Source organism: Sebastes umbrosus, chromosome 13, assembly GCF_015220745.1.
Source record: "Sebastes umbrosus isolate fSebUmb1 chromosome 13, fSebUmb1.pri, whole genome shotgun sequence".
NCBI lineage: Eukaryota > Metazoa > Chordata > Actinopteri > Perciformes > Sebastidae > Sebastes > Sebastes umbrosus.
Genome location: NC_051281.1, coordinates 2,323,866 through 2,339,897, shown reverse-complemented (window position 1 = coordinate 2,339,897; position 16,032 = coordinate 2,323,866). Strand labels below are relative to the sequence as shown.

General features: G+C 43.5%; 1 protein-coding gene across 1 annotated transcript in view; it reads right to left on the bottom strand.

The window, feature by feature from the left end:
- zmym2 (zinc finger, MYM-type 2) overlaps window positions 1-15,789 on the bottom strand; it is a 35,882-nt gene extending 20,093 nt beyond the window's left edge. Inside the window, exons 1-7 of the mRNA XM_037789290.1 lie at window positions 15,769-15,789; window positions 7,143-7,877; window positions 4,930-5,098; window positions 4,004-4,158; window positions 2,984-3,132; window positions 1,496-1,658; window positions 162-374 (exon numbers count right to left, since the gene is read on the bottom strand). Coding sequence (XP_037645218.1) covers window positions 162-374; window positions 1,496-1,658; window positions 2,984-3,132; window positions 4,004-4,158; window positions 4,930-5,098; window positions 7,143-7,862 — 1,569 coding nt within the window. The 5' untranslated portion in view covers window positions 7,863-7,877; window positions 15,769-15,789. The remainder of the gene's footprint in view (window positions 1-161; window positions 375-1,495; window positions 1,659-2,983; window positions 3,133-4,003; window positions 4,159-4,929; window positions 5,099-7,142; window positions 7,878-15,768) is intronic.
- Between the last annotated feature and the right edge of the window lie 243 nt (window positions 15,790-16,032).

The window sequence follows — 16,032 nt, the reverse complement described above, 5'->3', positions numbered from 1 at the left end:
GTGGCTGTGAGTGGGAGAAGGGGGTCACCACAGCTAAATTAAGCTGAGCTGTCATTTTAAATGGATATGGTTGAATGAAATAAATGAACTAATCACACAGGCTTCTGTATTCAGGCATGTACGTATGACACACCTGCAGCCTGCGGTTGAGCCCACAGTACCTGCTTGAAGTCCCTGATGCAGTTCTGGCAGCAGAAGCGTTTCTGTTGGCCGTCGACCAGCAGGAAGTGGTTGGCTGACGCTCGGCTGGGCAGGTAGTCGCCACACTGCTCGCAGCAGTTCATGATCAAGCCGTTGGCCCTGCGGTAAACGTTGAAACACGTGTCGCTGCAGATCTTGTGGGTCACGGTCTTGAAGCTGACCTCGTGCCGGATCTGTAGACAGAGAGAGAAATACAGCCTGATTAACCAAACTTAATTTCTCTCTCTGAGCAACACAGAGAGACTGATGCATAACGCTTTTATAACTAGCAGGCTGGACTACTGTAACGCTCTCCTCTCTGGTCGACCAAAGAATACAATAACTCAGCTACAATTAATTCAAAATTCTGCTGCACGAGTGCTGCCTAAAGCCAAAAGGAGAGCACAAATTACGCCTATTTTAAAGTCTTTACACTGGTTACCTGGTAGTTTCCGTATTGATTTTAAAATTCTTTTATTAGTTTATAAGGTACTACATGGCCTTGTAGAAATGCTTTTGGTTTATGAACCAGGAAGGCTGGTTTATCATCATCATTATAGTGTTTATTTTACTCTATTTTATTTAATCAACATTTTATTGCTGATCATTATTATCTCTTTTATTCGATTTTATTTATTTATTTATTTTTTCTCAGCATTTTAATTAATTATTAACATTTCTTTTAACCGTTTTAACCGATAGCGTTAATCGGTTAAAATGCTTAATGTCGGTTAACGGCTAATTATTAACATCCCTAGTCCTAAGACATCACACTGAAATGGACGGATGGAGAGAAGAAAGCAGAGTGAACGAGAGAACAGTGACGACAGACGAGGAACAAGAAAAAGAGATAAATATTGAATGAAAGCAAGTGGCCTGAGGAGGACGACAATAAAGGAGAGACAGAGAGGCAATGAAATGGTGGTAAGAGGACATTCATTAGGGGATAAGAATCAAAGAGAGAAGATGTAAATAAATGCAACAGGACAACAAACATCCCAAAGCCAAGGATGTAAATAATGAAGAGAAGGTGAAACCTAACGAGGCTGAGAGTCTGCAGCCATGCTAGCCGCTCCGAGGCTCTCATCACAGGATGGATGTTGGTAATGTTTGTGTGCACCCTGAGGGAGCCAGATTATTAGAGACACCTCTCGATTGCATTATGCCGTGATCATACTTCAGTAGTACGGACACAAACAGCTGCAGACTTATGCTACTCAATTATTAATCCCTTTGTCAGGAATAAGACGGCATGTGTTGCTCTGGAATGACTGGTTGAGGTGTATGCATTGTTGAGCGCGTCAGACGGACTGACCTCTGTGAGCTTGCCGCAGACAGTACATTTGGTCTTGATGCCCGATTTGGGCGGGTTTTGCTTGTTCTCGTATGCGCCGAGGCAGCCGGTGCTGCAGAACTCCTGGAAGGACTCGCTGGAGTCGACCTGGGCCACAATGGTGCCTTTCATGTTTGTGATGTCCCTGAAAAAAACAACAAAGAGCGCAGATACATTTAGATCTACATTAAAATGTGCCTCAGTTAGTGAAAAGAATAATAGCTCTCCTTGTTTTTAAAGGGTAACTTTTCTATCTGGACCCTATTCCCCCATGTTTTTGTGTCTAAGTGACTAATGGGGACAACACTTTCTGAAATTGGTCCAGTATTGAGGGAGAACGCTGCAGACGGCAGCCGCTAAACGAGCTGCAGTGTAATCATTTCCGTTCACTAAAAATTCTTGTTTTTGCCACTGACACCTCAGATTATTATTATAAGTGTGTAGTGTATAAGCGTCTTTCTTATCTTTCGCTTGTTTTTTTTTATTGTGTCATGTGACTTTTTGCCGGAAGACAGCGGTGGAAACGTGAGTGGACAGTTGGATAGAGGAGTGCCGATGTTGTCAGAGTTTGTTGTGTTGGAGTACAGAAAGTGTAGCTTAGTGTTATCTAAAAGATTTTCAGTGTCATCGCTCAGCTTTCACATTAGTAAAGTCGTTCCGTACCCGAGTACACTTGCGTCATCATCCACGTGTATTTGTTTATGTTGAGATCAGCTGTTCTAGTGGCAGAGCACCATAAAATACTTCATTTAAACCTCACAGAAACAAAATAAAACTCACCAAAACCGTCGTCGTTAGTCTTTCCAACAATCACCAACTCTGGTTTGGCCAACTCTACACTCTGACAGGCTCTCGTTCTTCAGAGATAGACCATTAAACCAGCTAAATAGAATAACAAACATCGCCCAACCCCATCGGCTACTATTGTTTATATTTTAAGGAACCTCTCCCACGGCCGTGCAGTTCGGAGGATGAGATCGGAGCATGCAGCATGCATATACAGATTTCGGAGGAGACCGGCAGCGTTGGAAAAAGCCTGCCCTTTCACAACTACTCGCTGACGTTACTCGCGTTAAATAGCGGTCCACTTCTGTGTTTTGGTAGAGTCTGCTTTCACATACGGTTACGGAGCGCTCACACTAAGCAAATGAACTAGACTTTGGGGACAAGTGTACTCAGATCCGGGCCCGGGTCCCTGATGTGAAAGCTTTCTTAGACACAAAAACCTGTGAAAACAGGGTCCAGGTTGAAAAATAACAAAGTTACTCTTTAAATATTGTGTTTAGAACTTGCAAAAATAAGAGTTAAAACTCAACAACTATCTCAAAACTGCTGGAAATTCACTTAAAAACAACACTTCTTTACCTTAAAGATTTGGTTTATTGTGACAACCCCACTACTTTTGAATGTAACCCACGTGCAACATGTAAAATCCTAAATTCAAACCACCTTCTGGGTTGAGAGACTCACTTTTTGCACATGGTGCAGCTCTTCTTGGGGGCGGGTTTGTGTGAGAAGGCAGAGAGACAGGTGGTGGAGCAGAACAGGTGTGTGGAGCCTTTACGCTGGTAGGCCGTTTGGCCTTTCTTCAGAGGCTTTTTACAGTTGGCACAGGTCACCTGGGACGAACACACACAACAATGACTTTAACTGCAGGGCAACAAGTAAGCTATGACTTTACCCTATTAGCTGCCAGTAGAGCTGCAACCACTTCAGCTACATTTTGGTCATGTAAAACTCTTTCAGCCTTGGATCCAAAGAGACTGACTATAATTTGGGTGTGCACATTTTGCTGGCATCCTTTAAACAACAGTTGGCTCCCATTCAATGGAACGGAAACAGTTAATCTGAAAAAAATGGGGTAGTGAATCACAATCCCAAATTTTCTATTGCACAATCTGCTGTTGTGCTCCTTCCAAATACAATTAAACAGTATAACAAAACAGCAAAACAGTGTTCATTGTCTATCACAGGAAATATACTATAAAAAAAGAAATACACAAGGTACTGAATGCAGGAAATGATGTGTTAAAACACTTTTGAATGTGAAGGAACTATTGGGAGAGCTGCACTGGGTCAAGAAACTCTGTGTTGAAGTAAAAAAAAAATAGGTGTGGCTTTGTCTTTGAACAAGTATTATTAAGGGTTTTCCTTTATGTGTATTTCCACATTGTAAAGGATAACGAATAAAGGATTTTTAACTTCCAATCAGACTGCCTTGGATGGTTTCCAGACTGCCAACTAATACCAAGTTTTCCCTCAAAAGTAAACTGGACAGTCACTGCCTTTTATTTGCACTTTTTAATCTGCTCCAGTGATGTTGGTTGCAGTGTGTTTGGGAAAATATTTATTAACAATTAACATGCTTCCAAGTCGGGATTGCCACAACAAATAAAAAACACAGATACAAAAGTTGCATGGACAACTGAACCTCAAACTCTGGATTTAATGTTTTCCTACACCAGAGCCAAAATGAATGGAGTGGATCACCTTGACTGTCCGGGGCTGCGGCTGGGAGCCTGAGGAGGAAGTAGACGAGGAAGACTGGCCTGGAGGTTTGGGCAGCGAGGTGGCCGGCGACGGAGAGTCGACCCCTGTCTGTTTTTGGTTGCGAGGGACTGAAGCTGACTGGGAGATCCACGAGTCTGGAAGGAAGCAAAGATACAAAGTTAATAGTCCATTCTACATCTCTTAAAAACAGTGAGTGTAAATTCATCAGGACGACACCAATCCATCTAAAGAAACACAGCTTCACACTCAGGGTTTGTTGTTTTTGTAGAACTGGATAAGATGCTGTGCAGCAGGAAGTGGCTGCTCAAAACGTGACTGATATGAAACTATGATGTGTCCAAAGCCAGTTTTAGAAAAGAGAACCACTGCAGTCAACAGCACCATCTGGAGTCCGTGTGGAGACAGGAACATAAAACTGTCCCAGCTTATCAATAAGTCTGTGAGGACTCAGGATTGTCCCACCGTGAAATCACAAAGTGTCTGATGGCCCACTTGAGGACTATTTAATCCCTGTATGCACACTCTCCATCGGTCTGCAGTGCTGCAGATTTTGTTTGAGGGAATTACCCACAATTCATAGTGTTCTAATGTTAAAAACAAGAATGACAGAGGAGGAGTTGGCAAGCAAAAGTCTACTGTGTGGTTCTTTGTCTCATGATTTCAAGAAGATGCTGTCCTATTCTTCATAAAGCATCTTGAACTTCTCTTTCTGCTTAGCACTCAGGTGATGTTTATTAAAGCTCTCAGGATGAACAATTACAATACTTGGTTACTCTACTTACTTTGCATGTAACTGGTCAGTAATCTGATTGTTTTCTTTCCCCTCCACCTGTCACAATCCTACCATTTAACCTGTGAGAACATGCCCTGTTAAATATCTTCTTGCTGCATATTAAATTCAGTACCTGCTCTGTTGTGCGTCCCCGTGTCTCCGTTCTGTACCAGCTGGCCCATGGGGCCCGAGCCCCGCCCTGGGTTGAAGGAGGCTGTCGGTCGACCAGATGGGGTGTCGGGATTCAAGCTGAACGCGCTGCTAATCTGCAGACCGTTTTCCTCCGCCTGGCCTTCACCTGCCTAGACAGACGAGTTACTCAGGTTAGTTTTCCTCCTCAGTGACAAAACACTAGAAAACATGATGATGAGGAACCCAAAAAAAGGGTTCCGTATGCTGCAGTCTGTGGAATCTGCACTGAGTCCAACCTCCTCTAACTGGGAGCTGCCAGAGCAGTTTGGATGAACAAACACTGGAATAAAACATCAGCCCCCAGCAGTGTCATTACAAAGATATCATTATGCACTTTGCCAAGAATAAACCTGTAATGCCAACGAGAACACCTGCTTTCATCAACATCTACCAGCCGACAACATCACAGGAAACAACTTTTCCTGAAACCAGTTAGAAGACAAAAAAGCTAGAGATGCACCGATCGAAACCGGCTATGACCAGTCTCATGTATCCAATGTTTGTGCCAGTCAAATTTACACACACATGCCGCATGATAGTTTTACGTGCACACCGGTGTGGAAGTTCTTCAGTGTGAGTGAAGAATAGGCTTATAGCGGTAGTCGGTGTTACGGCCCCCACCCTTTTGAAATAAAACCCATTTAGAACTCATTTAAACCCATTTATCTTCACGTATCAGCGGCTTGTTATCAACAGATATTCGGACGACGGACGCTACAAACTGAAAGTGAAAGCGTCTGATCCGTACGGAGTCTCAGCTGGCGATGGCGGAGGATTTGGTGTCAAAGCGAAAAAGCAAAAGCTCCTATTTGGCAATATTTTGGATTAAAACCCAATGCAATCCACCTTATTCTCGGGGGCGTTACTTTAGAAATGATTGTGGGCGTAACTTCTGGTGAAGTAGCGGAAGTAGCAGTAAGCTAACTTGAAAAGTATTTCGCCTTCAATTTAGCAAATCCTGCTTTATTTTTTTAACAGATATTCAACTAACAGTAAACGGTACAGTTTCCATCGCCGACCTACAGACGAGGAATCCAGAAGAATGTGGCTGAGAAACCTAAACTTGAAGAGACCACCATAAACCCTCGTTATGTGTGCTCACTTCATTTAGTCAACAAAAAGCCAATTGAGGGAAACCTGTATCCTACTTTGTGGTTGGGCTACGAAAGAGCAGTGGAGAAGAGACGTCGGGTCCTTAAAAGGACAGACAGCAGAGCCAGGAGAATATCAGCTATGATTTCATGTGTAAGGAGGGCACAGCATTGTAGCGTCTGTTTAATGACAGCCAGTTACTTTCACTACTTTCTTTACAGTTTAAAATGTAAGGCAGTTTATGGCACAGAGTGCAGGGCAGCATTAGACAAAAATACTTACGGTTATCTGTGTGTAGAAAAAAAACATAACCTTGTTAATGTGGAAGTACAGATCTGCCTCAGAGCTTTTCAGATTGTTAATCTCTTCACTGTCTGTAGCAACGGAGTCAATAAAGTAGCTAAATATGCTAGTGTAGATTATCTGAGGCCACTTCTTCAGGTCACCCTCCCATCCCTCCATAGTAGAAGGCTGAGGTATGATCACATTATCCTGTTTGAGCTGTAATAGCTGGTGTTCATGTTTTACTAAATTTATTAATACAATCGCTTTAGGAGAGGCGATTAGCGTACCGTTACTATGGAAAACGCTGGTTGCACCCATAATTCACGCAAGGCATCATGGGTGCTAGGAATAAGGTGGATAAGGGAATTATTACGTTAATGAGGGAATCGCCGTGCAGAGGACGGAGATGGTTTATGCGGCACCAGGTGGAAACCTGCAGCCCCGCATCGAAAGCTGGAGCGGAGAGGCCAGACACACCGCCATCTGATGTTAAAGATCAAAGTAAGCGCTCTGCAGATATTGACCGTCATCTTTTCTTGTACAATGTCCGGTGTAATCGGTAACACCAGTGTTGTCACAAGTTTATCAACCCGTGGGAAATGTTTTATCATGGATATACAATTGAATTAAAATTTTCCATGAAAGAAAAGTTACTAAAATGTTTGTGTATGCTGTGAACTATAGTTACTAACTTAACTTAAGAAAAACAAACAAAAGTAGAGGTGAATGTAAACTAGATGAAAGCAGGAATAAATAAAAAGTTGTGGTGATTCTCACCGCTGTGTCAGCCGCCGCGTCGCCCTGCAGTGATGTCACCGAGGTTATCATCAGGGTCATGTCTTCCTGGACGTCCACTGGATGCGGCGGCGTATTCACTGCAGAGACAGTGGAATCTTCTTCTTTCTGGCTACTGGAGCCCAGCGTGGTGACGCTGGCGATCCTGATCTCTGAATCTGGCTCCGTGCTGCTGAGGGCGCCTGGCGAGTGGGACTCTGAGGAGCCTCCAGGGTGCGCTGGCGAGGAGGAGGAAACGTCTTTCTGTTCAGAGTCCTCCTCATCGTCAATGACGATGGGCTCTGCCTCTGTGGTTGGAGGTTTGGAAGGCGCCGCTTCCGCCGCCGTCGTGGATGTGCTGGAAGACGCAGGAGAACTGGGGGTCACCTCTGCTGGCGTGGACATGTCTACGGACGCAGCCGGCTCTGGGCCGTCTGTGCTGGGCGTGTCCTGGGAAGGGGTCGTGGCAGAAGGCTGGGGGTCCTCCTCCTCTTCCTCCTCCTCCCCTACCAGAACCACATCGTCATCAGCATTGTCCTCTGTGCCACCCTCCTTTGTGGCTTCATCTTCTTCTTCTTCCGTTACCATGGAAACTGCCTCCCCAGCCTCCTCGGAGGGGGGCGTGGTCTGTTGCTCGGGGGAGGGAGTGGCATCCATGGGCTCCACCCGCTCCCCTGCTGCCTCTTCTGCTACGGCAGGGTTCAGTTCTGACTCCCCGTCCATCGCTAAGGCAACCACCTGGCAACGCAAACAAAAGCCAGTTAGACGATGATGAAACCAATCACTGGTGATGGCTTCACCCAATTATCTCCTGACAGCTGTACAGTTAACGCAGGTATCCCCAGAGGCCAGCTTCCCCCCCACATAGACCCTCATGCCTGGTGAAGACTCAGTGCCACTGTTGGCTTACCACCGTTTCTGTGTCATCGTGGGCTGGTTTTAGTTGGTCATATTTAACGGTCAGCTCACCAAAGATCTTACCTCTTGCTTATATTGGCATGCAAATAGTTTGGGTATTATTTGCCCATGGTTTCAGATATTCATCTCTGAGATAATTGATGACACCACAGTGTAATAGGGGGTGAAGAGATTGTTTGTAGGGATGATTCACCTATCTCCCAATTCAATACTATCACGATACTTGGGTGCTGATTCGATATGTATTGCAATTTTTAAATATTGCGATTCAATTTTACAATTTATTGTGATTTTTGTTAACTTTTTTTAACACTAGACCATGAGAAAAAGTTAAATCATACACTTCTAGGGACTTTTACTTTGGAAAATATCTAATTTAATACATTAAAATGTTTGATTTTCAGCATGTATGTAGTCAGAGATATCCTGAAATCAAATATAACAGTCATTGTCAGGAATTATTTATTATCCAGCAACCCAAATATCAAAGAATAAAGACATTTCCCTCACAAATTAATGGTATTTTCTTTTTAATATATAATAGACATGTAATGTTTTATACTTCTGGTGAATATAATCCAATCAATCTTATTTCCAAAGATGTATTTTGTATATACAGTTCCCTTTGTTGACACCTTATTTTGAAAACCAGATGAAGTCACACGTGTCCACTTCCTCAGCCAAAACGAGAAAGTATAAAACGTTGGAGGGTCAGTGTGGATACGACCTACACCCTCACATGTTAAATCCAGGGTGGTAAACACTACACATCCAGTAAAGGATGGAAACACTTTGGGTTTCACACTTTGACGGGAAAAGCTGAGCTAGACAGAGCAGAGCTAAAGCTGCATGCTAACTCTGTCACGGACAGGAAAAGCTAGCTGGTGTTCTTTAGGGATGACCGTCCCAGACGATACACTTTACTAATTTACCTTATCTTCACAAGTCTTTAGACCACTGTGGAAACGCAGACAACAACGGGCTAAAGGAACCTCTTAGTTCTCTGAAAAGTGAAGCCAATGCTGAAGTGCCTTAAACATGCATTCTTTCTAACAGCCAGCAGGGGGCGACTCCTCTGGTTGCTAAAAGAAGTCTGATTGTATAGAAGTCTCTGAGAAAATGAGTCTACTTCTCACTTGATTTATTACCTCAGTAAACATTGTAAACATGAGTTTATGGTCTCAATCGCTAGTTTCAAGTCTTCTTCAATACAGCATGATGTTCATTTAGTAAATTATGGTCCCATTTAGAGTCAGATAGACCATAAAGCAGGGGATGCTTTAGGGCGGGGCATTATCGTATTGCAGTAACGTTGCAATCGAGCCGGCTGTTGCTCTCATCTCAGTGGTCAAATGGGCCGACGTTACAACTGTAGAGCACCCATATACTGACATTTCTATTAAATGCATTCAAACGGCCCCGATGGAGCTGACCATGGATGGATAAAGAGAACGGAGCTGACAGGAGAGCTAGAGACCACAAGGTGTTAACAAAGGGAACTGTATATACAAAATACATATATGGAAATAAGTGAAAAACATTACATGTCCCTTATAAATTAAAAATAAAATACCACTAATTTGTGAGGGAAATGTCATTGCTGGAAAAAAATTAATAAATAATGCCTGTCAATGACTGATATATTTGACTTCAGGACATCTCTGACTACATACATGCTGAAAATCAAACATTTTTACTGGATTAATTTAGATATTTTCCAAAGTAAAAGTCCCTAGAAGGGTATGATTCAACTTTTTCCCATGGTCTAGTGTTGTAGAATCACTTAAAAATTGCAATACATATCGAATCGGCATCCAAGTATCATGATAATACAGAATCGGGAGATAAGGTGTATCGTCCCAGCCCTACTAAATATGATAAAAACTAATTAAATTTAAAAATAGCCATCAAAATGAACACTAGTTGAAGGACGGTGGAGGACTTTGGGCTGCAGAGTCAAGCCCGTCTGGTTGCATTTACCACAGGAGAACACTATGAAAGAGGGCAGCTAAGACTCAACAACAATAGAGATGATGCCTTTACGTAGAAGAACTGCTACGTGCCTCCTCTTCATCACATCTCTTCCTCCTTTATTTCCTCTCTTCCTGTACTCTGCTCCTCCTCACCACCCAGCACTCTCCTCCTCCTCCTCTCACCTGCTGTCTTTCACATCCCTCCCTCCCCCTGCCTCCATGTCGCTGTACACAGCTCCTCTCTTGTTGCCCTCGGCAACTGGTGAAGCTACACCTTGGTTGCCGTGGTGACGGTAAGGCCCACCACCACCACCACCAGCACTACCACAGGGACTTGTTCTCTGTGCTCTACATCTGGGTGCTGTTGAGTTGGCTAATATTCAAATGGTTCAGGTATATCACCCTATGTGATGCTGAATTAATAAATGTACTAATGTAAAAAAATGCATTTTAATAGTAAATGTTACTAAATGTGAGCTTCCGAAGCGTCTCTTTAATATCCAAAAGGCGGCAATAAAATATGTCGTCTGCTGATTTGGTGACACACTCGGGATCAAAGACTATTTAAAGCTCTTTTAGGGGATGTCTGCCCGCTCTATGATGATCTGTTTCTGTCAAAATCTCCCTTTCATGTTACACAGCAGTGAGATCACACATCACATCACTGCTGACAGCTGCAGCGCACAAACACACAGATGTGAGCTAACACACACACACACACATCTGTGCAGACAATGATGTTTGCAGCTCTGTGTTCGTCACCCTGAACAGGTAGAGCCTGAAAACACCTGAATAATACAGCCTTTAGAACTACACCACAGAGGAAGCAACGTCACTGGCTTGACATCATTGCGGCGGCCATTTTGGCTCCAGCACTGTGGGTTGCATCCAATAAAAACCACAGCTCTACAGCAACGGTGTCTTGGAGGAAACAGGTGGGCATACTGAGGTTTTATTTACATTTTACAACTTTCTCTCTCGCAATTTATCAACATGGGAGTGGGCAAATATGCTGCTTTATGCAAATGTATGTATATATTTTATTATTGTAAATCAATTAACACAAAACAATGACAGATATTGATCCAGAAACCCTCACAGGTACTGCATATAGCATTAAACAATATGCTCAAATCATAACATGGCAAACTGCAGCCCAACAGGCAACAACAGCTGTCAGTGTGTCAGTGTGCTGACTTGACTATGACTTGCCCCAAACTGCATGTGATTATCATAAAGTGGGCATGTCTGTGTAAACATATTCTTGTACAGAGATCGGACCAAACTGTGTAGAACCCACAGACTATCTGTGGTAGAAACAACAACGTCGCTGCCGTATTTATGCCTATATGACTTTATGTTGAGTGTTGATGGAGCAGCTGCATAATAAGCATGAATTCAGACTTTTTACAAATCTGCATCATTATGTAGTTATTTCGGCATCCTTTTGATCCGTTTATTGCAATTAAATCACAGCACAATCTGTTTATTTTGGGTTCATACCGCAGTAGCGGCGTGTGGCTTGCTAGATACAGTCAGTGCGATGGCGCTGTATGTGAATACAGCTCGTCGGCGGGTGATGTAATGAACCCAGACATGATGACGGCGTTTGGTTTTCTGACATATCTGAGACTTCCACAACATGTACAAAGCAGCAACAGTGGTTATTTCTTCCATGGTTGATGGAGGAAATGGCGGAATGAAAAGTTGTTGGTATCCATGGAGACAAGCTCCTTCTCCTCTCCGTCGCGTCTAGCACAAATGAACATAAATGATACCGACGGTCCAACTCACGCGAGTAAAGCGAGGCAAAAATTAGCTTCGCTCTTGATGTGAATGCGACATTAGAGTAGTTACTTCTCAGAAAATACAGAAAAGTTGAAGTATCAAATAACTTTATAATAGCTACTGTATATCCGGGCTACTGTAGAAACATGGCGGAGCAACATGGAGGACTCACTCTAATGCCTACCAGACACTAGGAGACTTTGAAAAGACATTTAAAAGACTGAAGTCTGACACCCTCTCACATCTAAAGACAAGGTGTCCTAAGTCACAGAGTTTTTAGTCACAGACTAGAGACTGGGAATCTTGCAAGGTCACTATTTACAACACTACAACTAGATTCCTTTAGAGATGATGTCACATCCTGCTCCTGGTGGAAATTTACAAGAAGAAAAACTGTTGAGAAAGAAGTGAACATTGCTGCTAGCTAGCTAACACTCACTGTCCTGAATGGGGCTAATTGCAAGCTAACGTTTGCTACTGGAATGTTTGCTATTAGCTATATTATTATTATGTTATATTATATTATATTATACTCAGTGCTACGGAAAAAGTATTCACATTTGATACCATGCAGCCCTACTAAAAAACTTCAAACCAACACATATATGCAAAACATTACTAATGCATTAAATGCAGTGTTGACACAGACTGGAAGACTTTAATGGGATATTTACTCAGATATAATACAAACTACACCCTCAAAGACAAATATCAAGCATCTCTAACTGACTGATTACATTAAACATTACAGCAGGGCCACTGTGTTGTATTATCAGATGTTTCAGTTGCTCCCATTTAAACAGCAGTAAGACACTTTGACCAGGACCATACATTCAAAATACATATCGACAGAGGGTACTGATTGTGTTACACGCAATAGTCCATATTATCCTACCGTGACACCACTATTACTGACCACTGGGAAAAGCTGCATCCCTACTGAAGAATCAGTCCTCTAAAACAACAGTTAAAAGATATGGGATACCTGAAAATGTGGCTTATTAATAATAATTTACTTGTTTTTGTCTATCCCTTCCTGTTTGTGTTCGAGCTCTCAAGTGTTTGACATTTTAGTGCAATTAAGAGCAAACAAAGCTAAAAATGCATGCTTGAAAGATGCTAACATGTCAAAGTACATTGTTCATAAATGAAGGGAGTTGATCAAAGTCTGTACTTTTGAATTAAAAACACAGCATATATTATATTGCACAAGCATCAGAACTGCATACAGTGTGTATTACTTGACTGTAAAGCATTGAAGCTGGAGTTGCTCATGTGGACCATGTGACAGGAAGTCAAAACAGCGTGACATTCAAGATCAATAAGTCATTCTTGACTGTTAAAAAAACAGGATGGGAATCCAACTAGTGAGTGTATTTTAGGAGATATAACCATAAAGAACATGTGTGTGTGTGTTGGGGTTATATCTGTCTGTCTGTGACCGTGGGGTTAACTGGTGTCAAAATATGGAGAGCACCCAAAGGCACCCTTCCTTCCTTCTCTATGTGCAAAACCTCCAGCTGCAAGATAAATGCATCACAGCACCAACACAAGAGATGTGCAACTGAGTAGTGCTAGTTTAAGAGAGGGGGGAATAAACATAGCCTGGGCTAGACTCGGTTCAGACTGCAATGCAGAGCCTGCATTCACGTGGATGCGAGGGAAACGAGCATTAATGAGCTCTGACATGCAACCTTGCTCTCCTATAACGTCAACACCAGGTGGACACACACACACAGAGAGAGAGAGAGAGAGAGAGAGAGAGAGAGAGAGAGAGAGAGAGAGAGAGAGAGAGAACAGCTCTCAGATGAAGAGAAATTATCCGTCCTACTGGGGGAGGACACTAAGAGCTGTGAGCTGGTAGCAGTCTCTGTTGCTGCCAGCCATCAACTGAGGGACAGGGACATCAACTGATGGACAGGGACAGCTGTCTGCACCTTGTTGTTGTTGTTCGTTTCCTGTTGACATCGTTGTTCCAATTGATTGATTGAAAAGGATTTTTTATTTTATTTCATTGATGTTAATGAAATGTAAATTTTCATAATTTGAATACGCTTTGGCAACATGTACAGTGTTACGTCATCACTATAAAGCCATTTGAATTGAATTGAGAGAGAGAGAGAGAGGGAGAAAGAGAGGGACAGAGAGAGAGACAGACAGAGAGAGAGAGAGACAGAGAGAGAGAGAGAGAGAGACAGAGAGAGGGACAAAGAGAGGGACAGAGAGAGAGACAGAGACACAGAGAGAGAGAGAGAGAGAGACAGAGAGAGAGAGAGAGAGGGACAGAGAGAGAGAGGGAGACAGACAGAGAGAGAGACAGACAGAGACAGAGAGACAGAGAGAGAGAGACAGAGAGAGAGACAGAGAGAGAGAGACAGAGAGAGAGACAGACAGAGAGAGAGAGAGAGACAGAGAGAGAGAGAGAGAGAGAGAGGGACAGAGAGAGGGACAGAGAGAGAGACAGAGACACAGAGAGAGAGACACAGAGAGACAGAGAGAGAGAGAGGGACAGAGAGAGAGAGAGGGAGACAGACAGAGAGAGAGACAGACAGAGACAGAGAGAGAGAGGGACAGAGAGAGGGACAGAGAGAGAGAGACAGAGACACAGAGAGAGGGAGAGGGAGAGGGAGAGAGAGGGGGACAGAGAGAGAGAGAGGGACAGAGAGAGAGAGAGACAGAGACACAGAGAGAGAGACACAGAGAGAGGGAGAGGGAGAGAGAGGGGGAGAGAGAGAGAGAGAGGGACAGAGAGAGGGACAGAGAGAGAGAGACAGAGACACAGAGAGAGAAAGAGGGAGAGGGAGAGAGAGGGGGAGAGAGAGAGAGAGAGGGACAGAGAGAGGGACAGAGAGAGAGAGACAGAGACACAGAGAGAGAGAGAGGGAGAGGGAGAGAGAGGGGGAGAGAGAGAGAGAGAGAGAGGTGGGCTGGGCTGAGACACTCCGCACAAATCTGCGCATAACAAGCCACATCATCACCTTGCATAAAGGTGCTCCTCCACCTCTCTACCTATTTCTGCATCATTTTCCCCAGCAGGTCACATGGTTGGGGGGGGATTGTTTGCGCCAGTTGCGCAGATTATCAACCGACTAATGACATATTAAAATAATAAAAAGCGACTGAGGTTATTATATAAGGCTTATGTCACTGAGAAGTGATGCGTAATGCGCAGCCACCAGAACATCCTCCCAAACCAAACCAGCTGATGGGCTACAATATTACCTGGCTGCAACTAAACCTGGACTAGAAGAGGAATCAGCAGTGAAGGACAGCCTGTATATCACGGTGTCCTTGGTTAACACCAGCTCCACCAACAGCAGCACCAAATCCAGTCCAAAGCATTACAACTGATCCATTCCTTCTCCTTATTCTGACAAACTATGGAAAACTTTAAAGACACAGAAACTACCTGAGCTGCGCAACTCCTCCATAAATAACCCAGGTAGAAAAAAAAAGGAGTGCTTCCAACTATAGTTCCAGGAGAAACATGGTTCAGGTTGTTCCGTTCCCACCCCTCCTCTTCCTCTGCTCCTTCCTGGCGCAAACAGAGAGTGCATTAGCGGCAGGACTGAGGGGAGGAGAGCATGCACAGACTGCACCATTGTGCACCAAAAAATGCAAAATATACATTTAAAGAAAAATGAAAAAAACTATAGTTCCAGGAGAAACGTGGTTCAGGTTATTCCGTTCCGAACCCTTCTGCATGCTCCTTCCTGGCGCAAACAGCCAATGGAGGAGAGCATGCACAGACTGCAACATTGTGCATCAAAACATGCAAAAAATACATTTAAATATTAAATAAAAGTCATTAATGTTGCACAGTGTGACTCAATGTTGCACCGCGTGGTTCCACTATGCAACCATTCTTTTTGCATGTTTCTAGTCGTGCACATGATCATGTAGCACCAAAAACAGGATACCAGATTAAAAAAGCCCGTTTTGTATGATACCTGTAAGGCTGTTTTTTTTTTTTTAATTGGAAAGGTACCCCTCTGCACCGGAGTGGTCCAGCCTGCCTGCCTGCCTGGCGCAATCAGTGGCACATTTACCCCACTGATGGGAATTCAGGCTCTTTTTAGTGAGCCAGATCATTTGGCTCACCTCAACAAAGAAGAGCCGGTTCTTTCGGCTCCCAAACGACTCTTCATTTTACTTCACATCTGCCTTTTTACAATTCAGCCAAATTTAGCTAGCTGTTTTGACCTATGATTAAC